Genomic DNA, 27,801 nt, shown 5'->3' with positions numbered 1-27,801 from the left:
TGATTACTCTAATCCACTTTGCACAGCCTGAGGGAGGACCTGAAAAAAGAAGAGGTGATGTCACATGCCACGTGACCCTCTCCATCTTAGTCATGCTCCCAGCCCAGGCTGTAGTATTATGCCTTCCATACAGTTTTATAAATGAGTGAATGTTGTGTTGCATTAGAAGCAATATTCAATCTTCAAATTATTTAACAGATTTTCAATTCAAACATGTTCTAGTCCGTTAGAACACTATTAAAAAATAAATCCCTGTGCATTTTAAACTTTGTTTTATTAGTAAGATATATAAAGCATACCAAAGTTTCCAAAGGATTGGTCTAGACTAAAAGAATAGGACAACAATATAGGCAATTATAAGGTGAATATAATTAAAGGAATTATATGTAATATCAATATCATTATATATATATATATATATATATATATTATATCAAATCAATATATGTATTTTTCTGTAGGGAAGAAAAGGTGAACCTGGTCTGCCAGGCTTTATGGGTGACCAAGGCGCAAACGGACCACAGGTAAGTTATTATCTTCATGATATGCTGTTCCCTTTGTATTTCTCTGAGCTCCAATATGGAAATTGATCCTTGATGCCTGAGACTGGTACTTTTTCCAGAGGACTGACAACCCTATCCTGGCTTTAGGCTGGGTTCACACTATACTACACGACTTACATCCTACTTTGCTCTGGAAACATTGGTCTTACATTGATTCTGCATTGATCCTACATTGGTCCTACATTGGTCCTACATCCTTCCGACTTTCATGAACAGGATACTACTTTGATCCGACTTTGTGATAGTCTGACTTGTTCCTTTGACCAATCAAAATAATCCCAGAGTGAGATTAATTCCTTTTACTGCTGCTAATCACAATGTCTGATGTCAAAAGTCGGATGGTAAGGACAAGGCTCCTACTTTGATCCGACTTCAATGATATTCAATGGGCTGAAGTAGGATCAAAGTCAGACCAAAGCAGTACAGAGAGCATTTTCAAAGTCGGACCGACTTGTGTCGGACGAGTTAAGACAGCTCTCATAGGGAAACATTGATTTTCACACGTCATGCTACATGAGCTGCCAATGTCGGAGGGTCTGTTGGACAAGTGTGAACCCAGCCTTAAAAGGAATATGTGCATCAGACTTTTTTCATTATAAGGTTGATTTAATAAGGTGAGAGAGGGGATGCTGGCAGTTCTCACCTGGACACAATACACAGTAATTCTTTAGTGTGGAAGATTGGAAGAATTAAGAATTTTGGATGTTATTTTATGCTTTTTTGATTGATAGACACTTATGAAATAGATTTTCTTAGAAGGCTGTTAATAACATTTGGATATATGGCACCTTGCACTGTGTTTTCACATGGACAATTTGGGGTTGATTTACTAAAGCCAAATAGACTGCACTTCGGAAAGTGCAATTGCATTCTGCAAGTGCAGTTGCTCCAGAATCTTGTAAATGAGGTAAAGCTCCACTTTGCAAACAATACCCAATCATGTGCCCGGAAAATTAAAAAAACTGCATTTTTGCTTGCACAGGATTGCATGATAGAAGTCATCAGAGCTTTCCCTTATTTACTAAGCTTTGGAGCAACTGCACTTGCAAAGGGGAACTGCACTTTGCAAAGTGCGCAGTAAGTTTGCCTTTATTAAATCAACCCCTTTGTATGCTTCCACTAAGCTGTTAAATGTTTTTTTAAACATTTGAACTTTTATAGTGGATAATTAAGTTTATTGGTTTATGGTTTCAGCATACTATATTTTAGCCAATATCTTGGTGTTTTATTTCATATGAGATTTTCACTTTATGTTTGCAGCTCAAATTTAGAATTTTGCAAAGATTTTCTTTATTAATAATGCATATGAAGCAGTTTCCAACTGTGAATATGTCAGAAAATTATCCAGCAATGTAAGCAGCTGAATTTATCTGCACATCTCAAGTTAAGCTTGGCCTTGCTCCTCCTGCCTCCCTATTGATCAATGAGGCCATATGGAAGGGCAAATGGCTAACCTTAAGAGGAAGAAGGGCAATGACCAAGCTTAACTTTTATAGGATAAAAATAAATTTGCTTTTAAATTCAGCTGCTTTGGTTATGAATTTTACCCACATATGCTCAGTTTGGATTTTGTAGGTTTTTAACAGGTTTATTTTCAATGTGTACCATGTGGAGTAATAAACAGTTTCAATCCATAGATCACCTCAGATACTTACAGTATCAAACCCTGTGCTCTACCTGCAGTCTGATGTTCTACCCACAGTAGCCGTGTGTAAAATCCAAATCAGTCTGGTTTAGGTGACTAAGGATTCACCCAGCTAGGGTTTGCTAAATGGCTGCTTGGTTGGCAAGCACTTTATCTGCAGGTGAAAAAGTCCTGTGTCCCTATCATGTCCAGAAATGCCATCCCAGCCACTGGACTACAGTGGGTGCATGGGAAAGCGTGGGACCATGGGGAAAGTAGCGCAAAGAAGACAGGCTGTCAAGTAACAATGTTATTCTTTTTGTTTCAAATATTTTATTGAAGTTTTAAGAATTAAATATATAACAGTAAGTATACATAAATTATATAAATCATATAATAAGTAGACTACACAAAATGCTCCACATAGGGAGAATTCAAATGTTGCATAGGTACATGTCATGTCCAATAAAGGACAAAAACAAAAGGAGGAAGAGGGGAAGGGGTGGAAAAGGAAAGGGAAGGGAAAGAGGAAAAAGAGAGGGAATACATACATATAACAACAGATAATAACCTCATCAAGATTATATAAGAAGGAGTGTTAGGAGAGAATGAAATATAAAAATTTCACGGCGATGCATTGTTGAACGAATGAAACTCAGTGGAATTTTTAAAGTTTAACCAACAAGCCCACTTGTCATAGAAGGATTTTGGTGAATCCCTGGATTGAAAAATTAATTCTTCCATTTCGGCAATGTGTTCAATTTTCTTAAACCAGTCTGAGATGGTAGGAGGTGAAGATTGTGTCCATCTAATAGGTATACAAAGCTTAGCAGCATTGATAAGGTGAAGCATTAATGATTTTTTATAAGTGTAATAAGGGAATGAGGAATGGTGTAGTAGATATTGGGCAGCAGTGAAATCAGGGGTGAATGTTGTAATGCGAGAAATTAAGCGATGGATATCTTTCCAGAAGGGCTTTATCAGAACACATTCCCACCATATGTGTAAGATTGTACCTTGAGCAGAGTTACACATTAAAGGTGAAATGTTTTCATTATATTTGTGAATGATGATAGGAGTCCTATACCATCTAGAGTACAATTTATAGTTATTCTCTTGGGTCAATAAATTTAAAGAGCCCTTATGGATATGCTGAAATACATGTTCCCATTCATCATGGGAGAGGGAGATATTAAGATCGTTTTCCCATTTGAGATTCACTATGTCCCCCTTGAGGTCGTAATCTGTGAAAAAAGAGGCATAAGTCGTGGATATTAAATGTTTCTGAGGTGAATTTTTGAGACATAAGATCTCAAAAGGAGTTTTGCGTCTATGCCATATGGAATCCGAGCCAGTTCTATAAAAAAAATGTTTTATCATTTTATATTCAGTAGGAGGTATAATAACACCCGGGTTGGAAAGTTGAAATGAATCGAGCGTGAGAAGGTTAACTTTTTCAAAAAAGGATTCAGCTCTAATCGAGTTGAAGCATGTAGAATCAGATGCATTAATTATAGAGTATTTTGGAGAAATTTCTGGATTAAAATTTATAGGAGTCAGGGGACCATATACAGAGGAAAAATGAAAGTTCTTACAAAGAGTCCTAAAAATTTGCAAAGTAGCACCTTTAAAAGGGTGAGAACATGTGACAGGTGGAATTTTGCGTGCGGTAATCCAAGGTAAGTGGATCAGTGGCAGAGCAGGAGAGGAGCATACTTCTTCCAACTCAACCCAAGCTTTAGTATGGGCATGTAAATGCCAATCAAGTATGCGAGTCAAGTGGCAAGCCCAGTAATACTTTTGCACATCAGGTAGTCCTATACCACCCCGAAGTTTGGGAATAATGAGTTTGTCCCATTTTATACGTGGCTGTTTTAGATTCCAAATGAATTTTGTACACATACGTTTAAAATCTTTAAAAAACGAGGAAGGAATTTTAATGGGTATAGTCTGTAGTAGGTAGAGAATTCTGGGAAGGATATTCATTTTAATGATGTCTGCTCTTCCGAACCAGGAAAAAAATCCTTTATCCCAAGATAACAAATCACTTTTAATATTCTTGAGTAAGGGTAAGAAATTTTTGCTATAAAGGTCCTTTAAATTCGGAGTCAATTTTATTCCTAGATAAGTCAATGAATCTTCTTCCCAGTGAAAAGGAAAATTGGTTTTGCATAAGGAGACCGTAGCATCAGGTAAGGAAATGTTCAGAGCCGTGGATTTAGTAAAGTTAATTTTTAGATTAGAAAGCGAATTGAAGAGGGAGAAATCTTTCAACAAATTGGGTATAGTTATTAAAGGGTTTGAGAGAAAAAGAAGGACATCATCTGCAAATGCAGCTAGTTTATAGGTCTTCTTCTTGATCTCAACACCCACTATGTCCCGGGTTGTTCCTAAGCCTATTGAGCATGGGCTCTAGGAGGATGACAAAAATAATTGGGGACAAAGGGCATCCCTGACGCGTCCCATTGGACACGGAGAAGGCTTCCGACAAGCAACCATTCACTTTAATCTTAGCTGTGGGAGAAGAATAAAGCAGAAGAATAAAATGGATTATACGTTCTCGAAATCCTAGTGCTTTTAAAGCTTCACTCATATAGTCCCAAGCTATTCTGTCGAAAGCCTTCTCCGCGTCAAGAGAGAGAAGGAATCCAGGAATTTTAGACTTTGTGAGCCAATTTTGTATATTTATGGCTTTAATAGTGTTATCCCTCGCTTCCCTACCGGGGATGAAGCCTACTTGGTCAAGAGAGATAATCTTAGAGGAGATGTGGTGTGACAGACTAGAGGACCAGTGATTTTTTTTTTTTATTAAATTTGCAAGAACCTTAAAGAATAACTATAAGCAAAACTTATTTATTTATTTTTTTAGGTCAAATTTGAGAGGAATAGAACACCTGTCAGGTTTTTACTGCTACTTGCGTACCCATCAGGTAGATTCACCTTCTCTATTTGTCCTGTTTGACATTATCATGCAAAGTGAAAATGAAAGAAAATACCAAATTTGTGGTTGTCCTCAGAACACTAATAGAAGAGAAATCTTTCAATGGGTAACCCTGGTGACAACCAGGGATTTCCTCCATTTGAATGGATTTTCTCCCTTTTTTTCTTTTTTCTATGGCACAATTAGTAAAGGGAAATCTCCCCAATGGGACACATAAAGAACAAAAACTTGGCAGGGGTTAAAAACCTTCCTTCCTCTATACAAAATGAAAAACAAATGCCTTTAGTTCTACTTTAAGTGTGCAAAACAATCTACATAATTTACTGTAAAAATGCTTAAATTTAAAAAAACATTCCCCAGTATTTGTCTCATCCTCGTCTTCAAATCTTATGGGCTTTCTACATTTAATCTCAGTTTTCACAGAAGTAAATATATCCCAGATGTTAAGTATATAAACAACTTGGCCATAAAATATCCTCAATCAACTTAGCACTTGGCAGTAATGTTTATAACAACTTCTTGGTTATAGCCAAGTACTGCATCATGATTGGACTGCGGTGTATGGTATCCCAATACTTGCTTAGCTCTGATTCTTTTCCCTTCGAGCATAATATTCAGTTACTTTTCAGCAATGAGATTTCTGCTATTGGATTTTAGCATTCACATTTTGTTTGGACTGTATGACTCTTAGTACTGTATGAATTTACTGAGATGGAAGCATTTGTTTAACCTGTTCTTTATTCATCCTATAATAATGTTCTCCTAAAAATGGTTAATTCACAGCGGCGATATCACATGAGTGTAAAATGATTCCTTTGTCACAAAAAAAAAATTTTTTATTGCCAGAAGCCCTTTTTTTCCTGTACAAGCTGTTGGTTGCTTCTGTCTGTGTGGTGGCTTCCAGCAACCTTCCGATCTTTTTTTTTATGCCTGCCACATATCTTGAGTGTCTGCTTTCTAGACATCCTTTTGGTCTAGAAGTAGCTGTTGGGTTATTCCTGTTTGGTGCTACTTGCAACCTTCTGATCAAGTGCATTTTTTAGCTTGTCTTAAGTATTATAGGCCAGTCTGTTTGTCTGCCTCAGTTCAGTCACTAGCAAGGCCCCCAGCCTGAGAAGCTCTGGCAAAAGTCATGCATTCTCAGGTCCTCACAGTGAGCTATTGCCACCCTCTGGTGACACAGCCTTTGGTCTCTGTTGCCTCTATCTCTGTGTGTTATAGTTATCTAGTCTCAGATAGTTCACACAGTCCTGACCCCTGCTCTTGTCCATCTGCTTCCTCTGGTGATTGAATCTCAGTAAAAACTTTAATATATGATATTGACTATGCTTTCACTCAATCTTGCGCCAGTATTTTCCAAACCTTCAAAGACCAATCAGCAGTCTGTTGCTGGTTCTGACAATATGTAATATGTAGATACTTATGCCAAAATATCCTTCTAATAAACAAACACTAGCAGCATGGCCCAACATGTCCCTTCTAGGCATACCCACTCTCATGTTTAGGCAATATAAATAGAGCTAAAGGCAAAAGTGTTATAATCCCTACCCATTTTGTTATGCCATTTGTGCCCCATTGGGGAGATTTCCCTATACTTCCTGTCCCAAAAGAAGAAGTGGGAGGAAAATACTTTGAAGTGATAGAATCCCTGGTTGACACCAGAGTCAATGGAACTAATGTGCCTATTGGAAGATTTCCCCCTGTTTCTGTTCTGGTGGCAACCAAACACTGGAAATTTTCGTTCAATTTCACTCAGTAATAACAGTAAACACAATAAAGGAAGAGAGAGGATCTCCCTTACAGGGGCACAGATATCAATAAAAACCTGGCAGTTGTTCAAATTCTCTACATTCTATCCAGAGCTAATAAAATGTTGCTTTATTCATAATTTAATTATATTTGGGGAGATTGGAAAATTACACAATGTCCAAAAAGATGTATGTGATGTATGTTACTACAGATGTATGTTACTACATACTTATTAAGAAATATTAAATGATTGCCTTGTGTGCATTAGAAACATACTTTTAATACTAAATAATTATCAAGCAGTTACCTTAATGTTGCATAGACTGCTAGTTTTTACAGTGAGAGAACCAAACCTACAGAACCCAAATCAGGTCCAAATTTGCTGTCGTGGTGTTCCTTCACCATTTCAAGCATTATTGTTAATTGTGTAGACAGAGGAACCTGCTTGTTTTTTTTTTGCTTAGCACGCTGACTGATTAGAAAATAAATAAATAAATAATTATCAAGGGATCGCTTTACTAGCTAAACACATAACTCATAAGAGCTGGTATCTCCATGACCAGAAGCTGATCCTTAATCAGATAGTATCAAGCTGGCCTGTTATGAGGAGGCAAAAGCAATATATCATTCTTTTTTTTTTCACGTTTTAATGTTCTAAATAAATAAGTAAGTTAATGAAAACTTGCTTGGTTAAGGTCAAGTTTCTGCATCCGGGAAAAATGTTAAAAAAATTAAAGAAAACATAAGGGCCCATCAGTCTTCCATTTCTTTTTGTTTCTAAAAACGTGTTACATCAAATGATCAATTTAAAGCCCAAATAAATGCAGAGTGCAGAGTTTTATAGATCTGGGTTCTGTGGAACAATTCTTCATGGTGGTGACATTAAATACGCAACTCTGTGTACATGCTTTTACATAGAGATTGTCATAGAGAAGAGATTATTTTTAAAAGTAATGTTTTGGGGAGTAAAGTGGCTTAGTGCTAAGCAGTTCTGTCTTGCAGTATTATGGTTATTGGTTCAAGTACTAACATGAGCATTTTACCATGTTTTGCTGAGTGTATGATCCTTAAAACTAGAGATGCTCAAGTATCCTTCAAACTCCCTGGGTTGGGCCATGCCCCCAGTTCAAAACTCACATGAGCTGTAAGGCAGGGAATGACCTGGCCTGCAGCTCACTGGAGCAAAAAAAAATCAGGAATTTGGAGTTCAGGTTAGAGCTGCGTTTCGAGGACATCCAAACTCATCTCTGTTATCTAAAGCTTGTAAAATGCTCCACTTTTTGAAAATTTTTAAACTAGTTCCTTAAAGTCTCAAGCTTGCCATACACTAGTAGATTTTCTTACAAACATTTGTATGACAAATCTGAGTGCATTTGATGGCTTGACGGATATCATTAGAAGGTACTTTGCCCTTAACATTATTATTTGCTTTTAAAATTCACATTTGGAACAAATGGACTACTGAACATAATTCACATATACTGTGAGAAATTCCTTCACTGAGAATCCATTCCATCCTGCTTCTTTGAATTTTCTTTTTGACGCTGTCAAAAAGAAACATTGATTGTTACCTCACTAACTAGCCCAGCACAGTTAGGCCTCGTACACACGTTTTCCTTGATAGAATCCATCAAGAAACTTGGTGGGAGAGCTTTTTTGCAGAGGAAAACGCTCGTGTGTACGTTTTTCATAGAGGAAACCGTCGAGGAACTCGACGAGGAAAAAAGAGAACAAGTTCTCTTTTTCCAAGACGGGAGTCTCAATTTCCTCATTGTGTTCCTCGTCGGGCGAGAAACTCGAGCGTGTGTATGCTAAGAAACCGGCGCATGCTCAGAATAAAATATGAGACGGGAGCGCACCTTCGGAAAAAGTAGCGTCTGTAGTGGAGATAACACATTTTTCACGCTGTAACAGACTGAAAAGTGCAAATCGTCTCTTACCAAACTTTTACTTAACACGCAGTAACATGAGATTAGCAAAAGCAGCCCCAAGGGTTGTGCCAGTGGAATCGAACTTCCCCTGCCATTGTATGTGTTGTACGTCACCGCGTTGAGAACGAGAAAATTTTGTCTTGACCGTGTGTACGCAAAGCAAGCTTGTCGAGTTCCTCGACAAGCCTAACAAGGAACTCGTCGAGGAAAACGATGTGTCTTTTCCAACGAGTTCCTCGGTCGCGTGTACGAGGCCTTACGCCAATTTAAAAAATGACAGTTGCTGCAAGTGTGGAGAACCCCCCACACGCTGTCATGGAGGGGAACATTTTGGGTGTGGGTATAACATGGTGTAACAGGTGGACTTAGCGTTTATAAAACCAATAATGTTTGAATATTGCGCTACCACATGTCTTGTGAATTGTCAGAAGCTGTGCTTAATAAACCAGAAATAATGTTTATTGCAAAATAAGAATTTCCACATGATAACATTGGGATTTGGCAAAACATCACATTGGATGAGATACTGCTTCTGAGTGCTGCACAAAAGTACAAGTATAAGGCAGGCATCATCCAAGCATGTGAATGAGATGGTAAATTACTGTGAAATAACCGCTTTGTAAAACACAGATCTGTAATCCAGAGTTCACAGACAGACACCACCAGTACTGTCACTGGATAAAACTGGTTTTATAAAACTCAGCTGTTAAGTTTTTAATCATAACGATCGTTGTGTTTGTTATTATATGTCATTTTCTTTTACGCTGTGTTCATTAGTGTGTGCATGTGTGAACAACCCTGCAAACCAGAGTGATGCAAAATATAATTCTGTTTACACATGCTTTTGCTAACAAATGCATATCGTTATCACAAATTGATTATTTCTGCTTTAGTGACAACTAGGGGTGCCACCTTGTCAATTTAAAACCGATCCCATATTAATTATACAGGTTCTGTGGCTGATTAAGGTGGTAATTAAACTCACTTGGTGCCTTATTTGAATTAAATTAGCCTCAAAATGTAATTCATATGGGTTTGAGTTTAAAGGGATGAGGTGGCAACCATAGAGACTACTCAAAATTTAGAATTGTCAGATTTTCAGCCACCTTTAGTCCCACTTATAATGATCAACAGAACAAATAAAGGCGGTGCATCTCCCCAGCAGGTCGTAACCCCTTATCACTCTATTCAAAATGTTAAAGATTTTGACCTTAGATATAATTCAGTGGATCATAGGGATGCACAGCCTATTGCATTAGGGTGTACACCCCAAAGCTCAAACTCTCTTAGTTTTGACATAGAGAAAGGGACTGAGGACAGAGATTGCCCAGTCCCTATCATTGTAGCCTCAGCTGCACGGGACAGTGAATGAATGGGAAGTGTTTTGAACAGCTTCCTGTTTATTCACAAGCTGAAGCATAGTAAAACAGTTTACAATGCTTCCGTTACGTAGGAAAACAGTTATTGATCGGTACCGTTTACTCATTGTAATCATTCAGAAAAGGAAGGAGCTGGTAAATGAAGTATTTACTGGCCCCCTCCCTGCGCTCCATTCCAACCTGAACCGGGGGGGGGGGGCAATGAGGTTTAGGGGGGCCTAGGCAGCAAGGGGAATCTGTGTCACACATAGGGATTAGGGTGTGCCCAGCAGGCAAACCCGCCACACCCTGTACGCACGCCTTTGTAGTGGATATAGAAACATTTTTGGTATATGTAGCATTCCTGATAGAAGTGAGATAAAGCAGAAGATAAAGATAAAGAGATATACAGCAGAAGAAATACAGAAAGGCATGGGTATCTCTGAATTCCATTTTTAACTCTGGCTGTATGTTTAGGGTTGTTGTCCTACTAGAAGGTGAACCTCCACCCCAGTCTATAGTCTTTTGAAAACTAACAGGTTTTCTTCTAGGATTGCCCTGTATTTGGCTCCATCCATCTTCCCATCAATTCTGACCAGCTTCCATGTCCCTGCTAAATAAAAGCATCCTCACAACATGATGCTGTCACCACCATGTTTCAGAATGGGGATGGTGTGTTTCAGGGCGATGTGTAGTGTTAGTTTTCAGTCACACATAGCGTTTTGCTAGTAGGATAAAAAGTAATATTTTGGTCGCATCTGACCAGAACACCTTCTTCCATATGTTTGCTGTGTCCCCCACATGGCTATATATATATACATACACTGCTCAAAAGAATTAAAGGAACACTTTGAAAACATATCAGGTCTCAACGGGCAAAAATCTCATGCTGGATATCTATACTGATATGGACTGGGTAATGTGTAAAGGATGGCATATCATTTGATGGAAATGAAAATTATCCACCTACAGAGGGCTAATTTCAAAGACGCCCCGAAAATCAAAGTGAAAAAATGATGCAGCAAACTAGTCAATTTTGCTGAAATTTCATTGCAACAACTCAGAATGGTCCTCAGTAGTTTGTATAGCCCCCAAGTGCTTGTATGAATGCCTGACAACATCAGGGCATGCCCCCAGTGAGACGGTGGATGGTGTCCTGGGGTATTTCCTCCCAGATCTGGACCAGAGCATCACTGAGCTCCTGAACAGACTGAGGTGCAACCTGGTGGCACCGCATGGCCTGAAACATAATGTACCAGAGGTGTACTTTTGGATTTAGGTCAGGTGAGCGTGGGGACCATTTAATGGTATCAATTTCTTCATCCTCCAGGAACTGGCTGCATGCTCTCGCCACATGAGGCAGAGCATTGGCGTGCGCCAGGAGGAATCCAGGACCCACCAGCGTAGGGTCTAACAATGGGTCCAAGGGTTTCATCCCGATACCTAATGGCAGTTAGGTTGCCATTGTGTAGCCTGTAGAGGTCTGTGCGTCCCTCCATGGATATGTCTCCACAGACCACCACTGACCCACCACCAAACCGGTCATGCTGAACGATGTTACAGGCAGCATAAAGTTCTCTGTGGTTTCTCCAGACCCTTTTACGTCTGTCACATATGCTCAGGGTGAACCTGCTTTCATCTGTAAAAAGCATGGGGCACCAGTGGCGGACCTGACAATTTTGGTGTTCTATGGAAAATGCCAATCGAGCTCCACAGTGTCCAGCAGTGAGCACAGAGCACACTAGAGGACGTCGGGCCCTCAGGTCACTCCCATTAAGTCTGTTTCTGATTGTTTGGTCAGAGACATTCATACTAGTGGCCTGCTGAAGATCATTTTGTGGGGTTCTGGCAGTGCTCATCTTGTTCCTCTTTGCACAAAGGAGCAGATACCAGTTCTGCTGATGGGTTAAGGACCTTCTACGGCCCTGTCCAGCTCTTCTAGAGTAATTGCCTGTCTCCTGAAATCTCCTCCATGCTCTTGAGACTGTGCTGGGAAACACAGCAAACCTTCTGGCAATGGCATGTATTGATGTGCCATCCTGGAGGAGTTGGACTGTCTGTGCAAACTTTATAGGGTCCAAGTATCACCTTATGCTACCAGTAGTGACAATTACCCTATCCAAATGCAAAACTAGTGAAAAATAGTCAGAAAAGATGAGTAGGGGAAAAAAATGTCAGACACCTCCACCTGAAAAAAACATTCCTGTTTTGGAGGTTGTCTCATTGTTGCCCATCTAGTGCACCTGTTTTTAATTTCAATTAACAGCAAAGCAGCTGAAACTGATTAAAAACCCCCTCTGTATACACCCCTCCCCCTCTGCTACCCCAGTTGCTGAACTCTGATGGGGACACCTTATGTACTCTGATGGGGACAGTTGATGTAAGGGGTCACTCTGATGGGGATCTAGATGTAAGGGTGCTACCCCAGTTGCTGACCCCCCACTAAGTTTATACTTAGTGGGGGGTCTGTCCCAGCCATCCACATGCTCAGCATCTAAATGCTAGCTTGGACAAATTGCTAGCACTGCAACTGCTGCCTTTTCAGCTGGTAGACTCTGCCCCATTTGTGGAATGTGCAGTACAACAGTGGTAGGTTCAAAAACGAATTATTTATAAGTAAGGTAATTCCAGCTCTCCGCCATCATGTGGAAAGCAATGTTTTGGCCTCATTGGACAGGGCAGTCAGCAGCAAGGTTCATATTACCGCTGACTCATGGTCCAGCAGGCATGTCTCTTATGCAGAATTGTCCTCTGAACCTGCAGTGATCTCTAAGCGTTCAAGGGGCTACACAAGCCGTCAGGCTAAAAGATGCTATGCGGTGCTTCAGTTGGTCTGCTTAGGGGAAAGGAGCCACACAGGGGAAGAGTTTCTGTCAGCTCTGCAGGGGCAGGCTCAGAGGTGGTTGACGCCATGGCAGCTTGAGCCAGGAATGGCTGTATGCGACAATGGCACCAACCTTCTCTCCGCCCTCCAACAGGGACACTTGACCCATGTTCCATGCTTGGCACACGTCCTGAATTTGGTGGTGCAGCATTTCTTGACCAGGTACCCAGGCTTACAGGAACTTCTGAGGCAGGCGAGAAAAGTCTGTGGCCATTTTCGGCGGTCATACAATGCCAGTGCTCGACTAGTTGACATTCAACAGGAATTCAACCTGGCACCAGGACAGGCTCAGTGGAGCTTGGGTTCTTTTTACCACTCCAGAGGCTAATGATTAAGGATGCATGCACTGTCCACACGCTTTGTGGAAACATGGACAGGGCACTTGAGGCAGAACAGCAGGAGGAAGATGAGGACTTCCTTTCTCTCAAGGCCCCCTTTATGCATTCCTGCGGGGCCACCAAACACACATGAAGAAGAGGAGGAGGATTGTGTCAGCATGGATTTGGAGGATAACACGCAGCAGTCTTCAAGGAATGTTTTTCAGTCCCCACAAACCTAAGGAGTGGAATGTGGCTGAAAGGAGGTAGTGCCTGATAATGTCATCCTCAGTGATCCAGGGGAGTCAGAATCCAATGCCTCTGCAAACATATGCTGCATGGGCTCCCTGATCCCTCTCCGTGGTATCAAGGAGAGGGATCATTACTGGCTGGCAACCCTTCTTGATCCACGTTACAAGGGTAAAGTTGCAGAACTCATTCTGCCTTCGCAGAGGGAGCAGAGGATGAAACATCTTCAGGAGTTTGTGTAACGCCTTTCCAGACCCTGGGAGGTTACAATTTCCTGGTGCTGTACAACGTGTTTCTGAGGCTTTATTCAGTCAGAAATAGAGCAGTGCAGAAGGTGGCCGGCTGACTTATGCCTTTAGACAATTTTTCAGTCCTTAGCGCCAAGGGCTGATAGGTTCAAGCAACCACCGCCAGAATCTGCCCTATATGGTGCAGGAATATCTAAGGGCAAGAGCAGACTTGGAGACCTTTCCAACAAAGCACCCACTGGGTTACTGGGGCTTGAGGATGGACCACTGACCATAACTTGCTCAATATGCAATCGAGCTACTGGCCTGTCCTGCTTATAGTGTGCTTTCTGAATGGACAATCAGTGCTGGTGGAGGGTTTGTAATGGATCAAAGAGTGTGCCTGTCCACTGACTCCGTTGATAGGCTCACATTTATAAAAATAAATCAGTCCTGGATCTGCAGCTATCAAGCCCATGATGCTGATTTGACTGAATGAATTTGCTAGGGATCTGGGATCTCTTGAAGACTGCCTATACTGCCTATCCTATTCTTCTTGAATCTTGATGATGCTAGCTTCCAACAATATTTTTGATTTAGGGCACTAACAACACCCAAAGCCAATTTGTTTGCCCCTGTTCAACAGGGGCATGTAATTTCAATTTTTAAACAAATTTTTGTAAACAGCAGAGCCTGTTCCTGCACCCAACAATAGAAGCTGTGAGAAGTTACAGTGTTGTGGCACCACCAACACCCAAGGCCCAATTTTTCTGCACCTGTTTGACTGGGGCATGTAATTACAATTTTTGAAATAATATTTAACAGCATGGCCCGTTCCTTCACCCAACAAGAGTAACTGTGAGGAGGAGTTACAGTGTTCAGGTGCCACCAACACCCAAGGCCCAATTATTCTGCACCTGTTTTACTGGGGCATGTAATTGAAATTTTTGAAATAATACTTAACAGCAGGACCCGTTCCTGTGACCAACAAGAGTAGCTGTAAGGGGTTACAGTGTTTTGGCACCACCAATATCTATGGTCCAATTTTTCTGCAGAGTATATAGTGCAGTCCGGGTATTATATATAATACAGTGCAGGGTATATTGTGCACAGTATATAATATAGTATATTGAAGTGGTTAAGGGAAACACTGACAGAATTACAAATAAAACGTCATTGGGTCCCCTCATCTCCCCCCCCCCTTCATGCCAACATATAAAAAAAAATGGCTTGGGGTCCCTCCCAAAATCCATACCAGATCCTTTTCTGAGCAAGCAGCCTGGCAGGCCAGGATAGGGGGGAAGAGCAAGCCCCCCTCCTGAACCATACCAGGCCGCTTGCTCTCAACATGGGGAGGGTGCTTTGGGGTCCCCCTCAAAGCACCTTGTTCCCATGTTGATGGGGACAAGGGTCTCGTCCCCCACAAGCCTGGCCCGGTGTTGTGGGGGTCTGCTAGCGGGGGGCTTATCGGAGTCTAGAATCTTTAACAAGGGGCCTCCAGATCCCGCCCCCCCTATGTGAATGGGTAGGGGGTACATTGTACCCCTACTCATTCACCAAAAAAGTTACAAAAAGTAAAAACTGCAATAAACTGTTTTTGACAATTTCTTTATTAGATGACCCGCCCCCTCTAACGACACATGACGTCAGAGGGGGGCCCTTGCCTATATAACGGCTGTCACAGCGAAAAGACAGCAGTCGGCGGCACGCCTCCCATGGAGGCAAAGTATTTTATTTATTTTCGGGTCCATCGGGCGGTATGATTGATGATAGATGTAGATCGTGGGACACTTTTTTTTTAAATAAAGGAACTATCAAAAACATTTTTGTGGTTTTTACTTTGTTGGTGAATGGGTAGGGGTACAATGTACCTCTACCCATTCACATAGGAGGTGGACGGGATCTGGGGGTCCCTATGTTAAAGGGGGCTTCCAGATTCCGATAAGCCCCCCATTTGCAGACCCCCAAACCAATGGACAGGGTTGTGGGGACGAGGCACTTGTTGAGATCGAGTGGCCTTGTATGGTTCAGGAGGGGGGGCGCTCAGGGGGGGGGCATGGAGCATAAAGACTCACCACATAGAGTAATCCAGTAAATAAATGCTTTTCATCACAAATGCTCCTAATGACATCATCTGTAAAGAAAAGCTTTGGACGAAGTTTAGCACACTGATGTCATCATGCCCATTGGATCAAGATTTTAATGTCTCAAATACTTCTTTTTGTGAGTACCCTCTTGTTTTGAATAAATAATTTTTAATTTACTGGATTACGCTATGTGTCTATATAAATATAAAATGATTGCTCTTAGTAAATAGTGTTTGTCCAGATTTAATGTTTCTAGTTTAAAGCGGTGGTTCCCCCTTAAAAACAACTTTTTTTTATTCCACTGCCCCCCCACATTACAATCGAATTAAGGCTCTTATTTTTTTTTTGCTGCTGTACATACCTTGATACAGCATCTTCACCCGTGCATCCGGGTTGCGAGTCCCGCGGGAGTGGGCGTTCCTCACATGCTGTTGATTGACGTTTTGCCCAAAAACGAGCTCTCCCCCCGTCGCGTAAGCCGCATCACGATTGGCGAAAGGAGCCGAACGGCGATGCGCATGCGCAGTATAGCGCCGACTCGCCGTTCAGCTCCTTTCTCCAATTGTGACGCGGCTTATGCGACAGGGGAGAGCTCGTTTTTGGGCAAAACGTCAATCAACAGCATGTGAGGAACGCCCACTCCCGCGGGACTCGCAACCCGGATGCACGGGTGAAGATGCTGTATCAAGGTATGTACAGCAGCAAAAAAATAATAAGAGCCTTAATTCGATTGTAATGTGGGGGGGCAGTGGAATAAAAAAAAGTTGTTTTTAAGGGGGAACCACTGCTTTAAGTTAGTAAATAGGAGCTAAAACCTTGAAAATCTTGGTAAGATCCACCATTGGGGTGGAAAGGCAATCAAGCCTATTATAATATAATATAATGTTAGCAACAGTCAATGAATAATTAGATCGTTTTACTTTCTTACCTGTAAAATCAATTTCTTGGATTACATCACAGGACAGGATTTGGGTTATGCACCACCTAAAGGTGAATGGACACTGGCAGACCAAAAGCAGACATGAAGTCCTCCCCTATATAACCTCTCCTATACAGGAAGCCCCTTAGTTTTATAGCAAGCAGTGAATTCCCAGAAAGAGGAAAGAGGAGAGGAACCTCTGGATCCTGTGATATACTCCAAGAAATTGAATTTACAGGTAAGTAAGTAGAAAAAAATCGAATTGTCTTTATCATACATCACAGGACACAGAGCAGGCTATAATCACTAGTATCTGGGATGTCCCAAAGCAATGTACTTGAGGGGGGGGGGAGACAAAAAAAATGCTTATCAATCCTAAGGACCCTACTCTGCCACCCGTAACATGCTGCAGCCAAAGCAGTATCCTATGCGGCTCCCACATCCACTTGGTAAAACTTTGTGGACGTATGCACCAAAAAATAGCCTTGCAGACCTAAGCTACTAATGTCCGGTGGTGGGTATCCCAAAAGGCTCCCACATACCTAGAGGAGAGTGCCTTTATCTGAAAAAAAAAACAGAGTCTTACACTTCGAGCCTGAAGCTTGAGTAATAAACTGACAGATACCACAGGAAAATTATGCTTTAGATGCCGCCAAAAAAAAAGGTGCGGATATAACACCACTTGTCATGGTGAAGGACCAAAGATGGCTTCCTATAAAAAGAGCCGCCACCCGACACCCTTCTTGCTGAAGTAATCACAACCAAATTTCCAAATCAATAGAATCACACAAAATCGGTTCAAAGGTTGGTTTCTGTAAAACAGACAGACCCAGATTCAAAACCCAAAGAATACAGGGGGAACTTAACAGGCGGAACCAACCAGGTCACTCTGACCTAAGGTACGGATCAACGAGTGAGAAACAATTGGTCTACTGGAAAGAAAACACAGAACCGCCAACTGACCTCTAAAGCAGAACTATAGGCCAAACTTTTTTTTCATTTGGATAGAGCAAGGGAGGATTGAAACTACTGTCAGAAACTCTTTCCCCGGAGATCTCTTAGATGTATTTATCCAATCCCCACCAACAGGCGTTTTCATTAAAAAGAAAGCCTGGCAACCACTTTTAACAGGGCCGCTCAGCACACTAGCATTTTAGCCACAGAACCCTGTGTCTGTAATATTACCACAGAGCCCAATGTAAAAGCAGCTACCTAGAGGCGCAAACCACACAGTCTTAGGTGATTCCATAAATTCCTCCACAATCGCCCATTTCTTCCTTTTTTTTTCAGGCTTTGGCAAATACCAATGGCTGTCACAGTGGGTTGCATAGCAGAGCCAACAAAGGAATAAAAGCTTTCATAATATATTCCAGCCTCCTGTTGGCTGGGTCCTAAAAATCTATAGTTAGATGCTGACTAAGACTGGAGATCAGTGCATCCACTAAGGGCATATTGCCCTCCTTTAACCAGTTGCCTACCTTTGGCGTGTTACACATGTCCATAAAATCTCCTCCTCTGTACCCATGGCGTCTCCTTTATGTCCAGGAGACTGCCTGCAGTTTCTCCTCTCCCCTGCTCACTCACGTGCACATCCCCATGAGACGTGGTGTCTGTAGAAAGAGGAGCTCACAATCCTTCAATTGGCAGCCAATCTGAAGATTTCCTCACTGAATGATCACTGTGACAGCCAATCACAGTGATCATTCAGTGTAACATTTGTAAACAATAACAAAAGTAACGCAGTAGTTGTCTTATCTCCTCAGTTCCCTAACAGACAACATCTGTGAGTGAGAGCGCTACAGCTAACATAGAATAATGTTTATCGTGTGCATGGGAAATAAAGCCTAGTACACACTAGTAATTATTATTTTCATTTAACCCAGCAGGGCTGAATGAAAAAAACCTGACAGCTTAAGAGGAGCTGCTGTACAAACTATTCGATGTTAGTATAGCGATCTCTCCTGTTGTTCACTGTGTTCTGATAGTGGGGCACCCAGCCTACCAGAACTGATCGGCAGACCTTTTTCGATCATGCCCCTTCAAAAAGCAAGCAGGTCGCAGCCACAGTCTGCCCTGCGTGAAAGGGGCCTAACAGAGACTTTAAGGCTTTAGGCTTTAAGTAGAAGCAAAAGACAAACAAATAAAAGCCTAATGTTAGCTAACACTTTTTAAGCAGATAATGCTTCTCATTTTTGTAAAGAACTGTTTAAACTCTATGAAAAAAAGCTGAGGGTTCTATTGGTTCTCCCAACAGCAGTAACTCAAATATTTGCTGGACAGCTTGGCATGTAAAAGAAAGTGGAAAAATTAATTACTGACAGGATCAACGCAAAATAAAACTATTTATAACAAGGGGGCAAAAATGTCTGTGTTAATGCGATTGGTAGAGTGAATAATACAGTAATTTTTTTTATTATTATTATTTTGCCAAAAGGCCAACTTTAACTTTAACTGCCCAACTGTTTTCTCCTTATCTTAAAAGAACAGAAAAAACAATCTAAAAGGCATTATGATGTTCAGATTTCTGTAGATATGTTCAGGATTTCATTCCACCTTACACATTCTAGCCAACCCCAATAAAATAGGGGTTATAGTCAATATGCCTGCAACATGTGCTTGGCAACAGAGATGCTAGAAATTACCATGCAATTGGAACTTATAACAAAGTCATGCATATTTGGAATCACTACTGTAGGATTTTTAAAACTCAATAAAAAAGATTGGAAGTAAAAAAAAAATCCTAAATTCTAGCCAGGGAACCCTTTAAGTACACAATATTCTTAGCCAGTCTATTTCCTTCAGATGATCTTCAAAAAGTGCAGAATGAACTTTAGTCTTCCTGATATCTATTATTTCCAGGTTTTACTGTCACTGTACAAGTGTCACTATACAGGACACAGCATATTTATTTTCTATTTAAGCCTATGTCAAGTTGTTTATCTCACTATGCAACCATGAAAGCAGACCTGCCTGGATCACAGTTACTAACTGCCAGTATTAAAGCAGGCACCTAGAAGTGTCTGCATCTACTTTAGCATATCTTCATGAGAACCCTAAGGGCTCTGAAATAGGGGCTGCTCAGCTATACAAATATCAAGCATACTTCCTATAGCTAAGCATTCTGCCCTCCCAGTTTCCATGCCTCACTAATGGTCCTATGTCTAATTTTTTTTTTTTGGTATAGCTCTAGTCAATACAACTACACTTTGTTGGTAATCTTAGGACCCCTTTGCTTGCCTGTTCATAAAGCAGGAGAGTTGTTCCTATGCACACTCACTGTTGGCCCTTGTTCCAACAAAAAATAGCCTTATATGTCAAAGTGGTAGTACTAAGAAGTTTCTAACAGATACCAGTCAGATTTAAACTTGTCTGAGAAACTAAAAGCCCAATTAACGTGTCAGATATTTTTATCAATTGCAGTTTTCACTTAAATTAATCTCTGCTTGTACATTTCATCATATGTTTGGTTGAACTGCCTGGATTTGGTTTAAAGCCCTCATAAGAAAACTATCCACCCTCCCATCCCCATATTTTTTTGGGGGGAAGAATTTGAGTCTTTAAAGTTATCAAAGCCCCCTGTATCCCTATTATACAGATTCCCTTCACTGCTTGTTAGATTAGGAGGTGATAGGAAATTTCTCCAAAAGGGACACAGATAGAAAATTTAGTAAGGCGAAGAAGGGTAAGAACATCTTAAGTGAAAAAGTAAGAAAAAAAAAAACAAATATAAAAATACAACAGAAATGTTATTACTTCCCCTCTCTCACTCTATCTAAAAACGAAAACAAATGGCTGGGGTTAGTGCAAATTTTATTTATGGATATTTTTCTTAATTCATATTGTGTTTACGCTATGGGAGGGATGTAATAAAGGAATCATTTTAATCCACAGTGCAGTCAACCATAGTCTAGTTAAAAACATAGAGACATCCTTTGCATGACTAGATGTTTCCAGAACAAGCAGGTCCACTTCACAAAGGACCTGATTTACTGAGATGTGAGAGGAACTAAAGTAATATTTACTTATATTAATTTTAGATCTCTAATCAGGTGAAGAAAAAGCCCCCCACTTCTTACATGATAAGATAATAAGACGTTTGAACACTCTACAGATGTGGTTCGCTTAAATTTGCCTTGTCCAACTTTAATAAACCAGGACCTAGGTGTAAGAATTACTAAATTGCCCTCTGATCCGATCCAGCAAGACGGAAGGGAATGGATCCTCTCTCATTTGTTTTTGCCATATTAGATTGGCAATAGCCATAATTCCGTTTACATCTGACTGCCCATAGAGGAGAATGGAAGGTCCGATCAGGTCTGTCTGAAAAGCCGCTAGTGTGAAAGGGGCCTAATAGTGTTCATTAAAGGGACATACTCTCTACCCCTACAGGCAGGTTTTGAGTCCCATGTACATATTATTGATACAGGCCTGGAGATCGTTTTCAAAACTTCTTTTAGGCCTTGTACACACGACCGAACATGTCCGCTGAAACTGGTCCGGCGGACCAGTTTCTGCGGACATGTCCGACCGTGTGTAGGGCCTACCGGACAGTTTTCCGGCCTAGCGGACAGGTTTCCAGCGGACAAAAGTTTCTTAGCATGCTAAGAAACTTGTCCGCTGGAAGCCTGTCCGTCGGTTAGTACAACTCATCGGACATGTCCGCTGGCCCGAAATCCCACGCATGCGTCAAAGTGATTCGACGCATGCGTGGAAGCATTGAACTTCCTGGTTCGCGCACGCCGCCACGTCAGCGCGTATTCTGTCCGCGGGGAATTTGGTCTGATGGTGTGTACACACATCAGACCAAAAGATCCCAGCAGACATGTCCGATGAAAAGGGTCCGGGGACTGTTTTCATGGGACATGTCTGGTCGTGTGTACGAGGCCTCATAGGCAATTACTATAAAAGACAAAGTACAAAAGGAAAGGATTTGATAATGTTCTTATGTTAAATGCAATTTGCTGTGTTGCATCAAGGATGTTGCCTCAAGAAATCTCAGGAGAATTGACATCATCCACTGATATAGAATGCTGTTTTAGTTGCTCTCCAGAAGATAACACACGACAAGCCTGAAGATAAGGCACAAAGTTCACAAGTACACAATGCAGTTCATGAAGCGAAATTAGTGAGATTTTAGTTTATTTTGGAAAGAGTCGTGAAAGACCACAAATATTTATCTTCCTGGTTGCTAAGGAAGTCAGATATTCCAACAACTCGTATAGAATTTCTGTATAAATACACTCTGTTATGGTGAGCCAGACACAATTACACCAGCCAATCTACAGTATATGACCTGAATTTGGCTTAGTCAAATTTTCTTTGAAATAGGATGAATCACAGGATGAAATTCAGATGCAGCTGCATGTTCTTAGAATTATCATTCTGAAGACCTATCTCGCTAGTTTCTCTTTAATGGTTGATAGCAAAGACATTTTTAAGCTAGTACGGTCATTGCCTGCAATGTAAATCAGGTTGATTAAGCTATGTAGACAGCAATCCTGGAATTAATGTGTTTCATTTGTGCTGTATTGACAGTTTTCACAAAAAAGACACAAGTCCCACCCACACAGAAATGGTAGAACTTCACCACTATTGCTTAAAGTGGATGTAAACCTGAAAAAATGATTTTTTTTGATGTCACAATGTAGGGTATAAGATTTCCTATCATCTGTGCCCAGTCTTGCCACACAGAGTTAATCCAGCTCTGAGCAATCCTCTTTTAGTGTAAGGAATACACAAGAGAAAATGCATGTTGGGAAGGGCAGTGTAGAGGTGGGCGGGTAGTCTACTGACATCACGACTCCACCCACCAAGCTCCAGACAACAGACCCACCCACAGAATCTGCAGTTGTTTGGGTCTCATAACAGACAGAGGGGAGACATTTGACAGGTAAGGATACATGCAGGAGGCATGTATATACTTATAGATCAGCACTATGGCAGTTGTTTAGAAAGGATGAGAGTGGGTTTACATCCACTTTAAAGTGGTTGTAAACCCTTACATATACCCCAGTGAAGTGAGTAGCCTCAGATGATACACAGAGATTAACCTCCCTGGCGGTATGATTCTGTCTGGAATTACGTACCAAAAGCGGTACATTTATTTTGCAAGGAAATTAGCGTTTTATACTGTAGGCCTGTAATTTTTAGAAATAACTCACTTAAATCTGACCAAGCAAGAGTCTTGTAGGCATCCCGGGTATGATTTTTTTTTTTAAAACAAAATTATAAATTATAATATAATAAATAATTATAACAAATAATAATATAATTATAATAAAAATTATTCAATAATGTAATCAACTCAAAATCACTGAAATTTGCAGTTGCAGAATTGTCGCTGTCATTATTTTATTTTTTTTATGACGAATTTCCCCGCAAATCGCTATCGCACATTTCTGCAAGTGATTATAATTTATTATCGCTGTTTTCTAGCTGATCTAAAACCATTTTTGACATAAAGGGACACTTTTGGACAATCTACAGTTTTTAGGCAGAAATGACATTTTTTATTATATAAAAGTACATGCAGGGCACTGGGCAGACCACTAGGGACAAGGGGTGTGTGTATTTTTTACATACAGTACTGTAATCTATAAGATTACAGTATACTGTATGTAAAGTGTTTGTTTACTTTTTTGAATTTGGCGCCGTTCTCCGTCCCCGTGCGGCGTAACGTCGCAGGGAACGGAGATCGGCGTCACACAGGGACTGTGAATCGAGCGAGGAGGTCCCGCTCGCTCACACAGCGGGTGGCATCGCTGGATCCAGGGACAAGGTGAGTAAACCAAGCCTGTGGATCCAGCGAAAGGTAAGCCCGTCCAGCCCGAGCGTGACTCGGGTTTACCGATCCTAACATGTAAAACCAACCCCGAGTCACGCTCGGGTTTACCGTCAGGGGGGTTAAATAAATCCTCATACATAAATTGTACCTGTTAATCTGTAGTTCTCTCTACAGCCATTGAAAGTGATGAATTTATAAAGCTTTTTCTAAGCTTTCAGAAACCAGGAGGCAGAGATCTCAAGTTAAACTCTACCGATCTCAGTGATAAGAAGACCTGATTGGAGGTCTTCAAACAGCAATAGAGCTAAGGGTGTTAATCACAGGCTGTTTGCTGGTACTCCCTCCCCTGTCACCTTTTATCCCTTGGTGTCAGGAAAACATGTCAGAAGTGACTTGTACTAATAGTAGAGTAATGAGGCAGCAGAGGGATTGAGTACACATGATAGAGAGATATGCTTTGTTCATATTTCATATCTGAGGTGTATAACCACTTAAAGTTCATGCACGCATGATGACATGCATTATTTTACACATTATCACGTTTTAAGACAGCCCGTAGGCCTCATCCCTTTAAACTCAGACACATATAAGTTACACAGGTTCTGAGGCTAATTTACTGCAGATAAGGCACCATGTGAGTGTAATTACCACCTTAATCAGCCACAGAACCTGTGTAGTTAGTATGTGTTCGGTTTTAAAGGGATGAGGTGACAACCCAACCTTAGGCCCCCTTCATACAGTCAAGGGCTCAACACAACTTTTTCAGAGCAGGAGTAAATTTGTAAAAACAGGAAGTAATAAATGTGGTAATTTAGCCAGCTCCATGCTTTATCCATTCACTAAACAAACATACAGCACTACAACACCCACGTTAAGGCTTGTTTACACTTATGTACAGGCAGGGTGTTTGACAGGCAGGTCAGAGATGATATGTTTCCTCCTGAACACCTATTTTAATCTATGAAAGCTCACAGCATTGTGACACACACACACACACACATGCACTACATTGCAGGGGTGGTCCTATTTACTTGTGTCAGATGCAAAATTCTGCATCGTGTTGCAAAGCAAATCCTCATTGCCACAGCCATTTGTATTACCCATCTGGGCACCATTGCACAGTTTAGAAGGGCAGTTGGGGGTGGGGGCTAAAATCTAGGTATAACCACTCCTGCTCTGACAACCACCACCTTCCAAACCAGGTGAAACCCTGGCCGGTGGGGTGATCGGGAAGAAGCCCACCCTCACACTTTGTGTCTAAGCTCCAGAGCACAAAACACAGGAAATCCTATTCCTGTCAATATCATCTACCTCTGGAGCCTACAAAAACTGTCACAGCCTTGGTAGCAAATTAATCCCATCTGAGACAACTCCTGGGGTGATCAGGAAGCCCATCATTACACTTCCTGTCTAAGCTACAGAGCACAAAACACAGGAAATCATGTCCTTGTCAACACCATCTACCTCTGGAGCCATGGTTTTGTCCCAGAATTAGGGCCGATCCTGGGCGGGTGCCCAGGGTGCACCGCCCCCAGGTGCTGCAAGCTGAGGCAGAGGAGGGGTGCTGAAACTTTTAGTGCTGCCCAGGTCCTATCAAAGGATATGCACATACAGATCTTCAGTCTCAGAATCTCAATTTTTTTTTTCAATTTGGGATGGAGTTCCCCTTAAAATCCACACCAGACCTGAAGGGTCTGGAATGGATATTTGGGGGGAACCCCACGTCATTTTTTTTTTAAATTGACGGCGGGGTTCCCCTTAATATCCATACCAGACCTAAAGGGCCTTGTAATTGAATTTGGGGTGACCCCCACGCTTTTTTTTTTTTTTTATGAATGAATTCTCTTTTGAATTGCCAGGAGCCGACAATTCATTATAGCCGCGAGTCATTTTTAAATGACTTTTTTTCCTTCAGAAATGACACTTTGTGCAGAGACAGTTCTAAGCACGGGAAACATGCGCTATTTCACAGGCATATTTTACAAAGGAATATTTTACTTTTATTGTTTCACTTTAAGCATTATTAAATTCACTGCTCCCGAAAATGCAGTTTTTAAAACATTTTTTTGCATTGATACATGTCCCCTGAGGCAGGACCCAGGTCCCCAAACACTTTTTAGGACAATAACTTGCATATTAGTCTTTAAAATTAGCACTTTAGATTTCTCCTATAGACTTTAACAGGGTGTTCCGCGGATTTTCGAATTTGGTGCTAACACCCCAAATTGTTCGTTGTTGCCAAACAGGTGAACAGGCAATGTTCGAGCAGAACATGAGTTCGACTTGAACTCAAAGCTCATCCCTACTTACCTTAACTGTGCCGCTCGTTTTGCATACAGTGGCCCCGATCTACATCTTCTGGGGTCCCTCGGCGGCTGTCTCGCCCCACCCCCTCCCGCAAGAGCTTTCTACCTTCATGCAAGCAAGCTCGCATGGTGGAAAGCTCTTGCGGGCGCGCTCCCGTGATACAGCGGCGGCCATAGCCCCCAACTGTATCACTCGGCCCGGTGCGCTGTGTCATTCGATGTGATTGACAGCAGCGCCAGCCAATGGCTGCGCTGCTTTCAATACATCCAGTGTAGCCAATCAACGGCCAGGCTGAGAACTGAGGAGGATGACAGGGACAAGCGCGGGACTTTCAAGGGGTCAGGTAAGTAAAAAGGGGGTTCGGGGGGGGGGGGGGTACTGTTGAATGTTTTTTCACCTTAATGCATAGGATGCATTAAGGTGAAAAAACATTTACCTTTACAACCCCTTTAAGCCAAACACTAACCATGAGTGAAAGAAAAAAATTTGTGTTATCATTTATATTCTCTGAAAAATGGCCATGAAATCATAAATTCTGCCAGGGTGTGTAAACTTATGAGCACAACTGTATAGAGAGAGAGAGAGAGAGAGAGAGAGAGAGAGAGAGAGAGAGAGAGAGAGAAAGAGAGTATGTAAAGAGGGGGGGATACAGTATACAGAGAGAGGGAGATACAGTACAGAAAGAGGATGATACAGTACAGAGAGAAAGGGAGATAAAGTATATATAGATGGGGAGAAATAGTATACAGAGTGAGGGAGATACAGTATATAGAGAAAGAGAGATACAGTATATATATATATATATATATATATATAGAGAGAGAGAGAGAGAGAAAGATACAATATACAGAGAGAGGGGGAGATACAGTATACATAGAGAGGGGGAGATACAGTATACAGAGAGAGGGGGAGATACAGTATACAGAGAGCGAGAGGGAGATACAGTATATATATATAGAGAGGGAGATACAGTATAGAGAGAAAGGGAGATACAGTATATTATAGAGAGGGGGAGATACAGTATATATACACAGCAACACCCCTCACATTTTTGTAAATATTTTATTATAACTTTTCATGTGACAACACTGAAGAAATTACATTGTGCTACAATGTAAAGTAGAGAGTGTACAGCTTGTATAACAGCGTACATTTGCTGTCCCCCCAAAATAACTCAACACACAGCCATTATTGTGTAAACCGCTGGCAAAAAAAGTGAGTACACTCTTAAGTCAAAATGTCCAAATTGGGCCCAATTAGCAATTTTCCCTCCTCGGTGTCATGTGACATGTTGGAGTTAAGGTCTCAGGTGTGAATGGGGAGCAGGTGTGTTAAATTTGGTGTTATCGCTCTCAATCTCTCATACTGGTCACTGGAAGTTCAACATGGCACCTTGTGGCAAAGAACTCTCTGAGGATCCGAAAATAAGATTTGTAGCTCTAAAAAGATAGCCTAGGCTATAAGAAGATTGCCAAGACCCTGAAACTGAGCTGCAGCACGTGGCCAATACCATACAGCAGTTTAACAGGACAGATTCCACTCAGAACAGGCCTCGCCATGGTCGACCAAAGAAGTTGAGTGCACGTGCTCAGCATCATATGCAGAGGTTGTCTTTTATAAAATAGAAGCATGGGTGCTACCAGCACTGCTGCAGAGGTTGAAGGGGTGAGGGATCAGCCTTCCAGTGCTTAGACCATACCCCGCACACTGCATCAAATTGGTCTGCATGGCTGTCATCCCAGAAGGAAGCATATTCTAAAGATGATGCGCAAGAAAGCCCACAAACAGTTTGCTGAAGACAAGCAGACTAAGGACATGGATTACTGGAACCATGTCATGTGGTCTGATGAGACCAGGATAA

The 27,801-nt window shown here is 41.4% G+C and overlaps 1 protein-coding gene across 1 annotated transcript in view; it reads left to right on the top strand.

The window, feature by feature from the left end:
* Nucleotides 1-27,801, top strand: part of COL6A6 (collagen type VI alpha 6 chain) — a 286,317-nt gene that overhangs the window by 164,348 nt on the left and 94,168 nt on the right. Inside the window, exon 24 of the mRNA XM_040353048.1 lies at nt 462-524. Coding sequence (XP_040208982.1) covers nt 462-524 — 63 coding nt within the window. The remainder of the gene's footprint in view (nt 1-461; nt 525-27,801) is intronic.

Source organism: Rana temporaria, chromosome 5 (genome assembly GCF_905171775.1).
Source record: "Rana temporaria chromosome 5, aRanTem1.1, whole genome shotgun sequence".
Classification (NCBI taxonomy): domain Eukaryota; kingdom Metazoa; phylum Chordata; class Amphibia; order Anura; family Ranidae; genus Rana; species Rana temporaria.
Note: the sequence above shows the minus strand (reverse complement) of the source record. Positions and strands in the feature narration are given on the sequence as shown.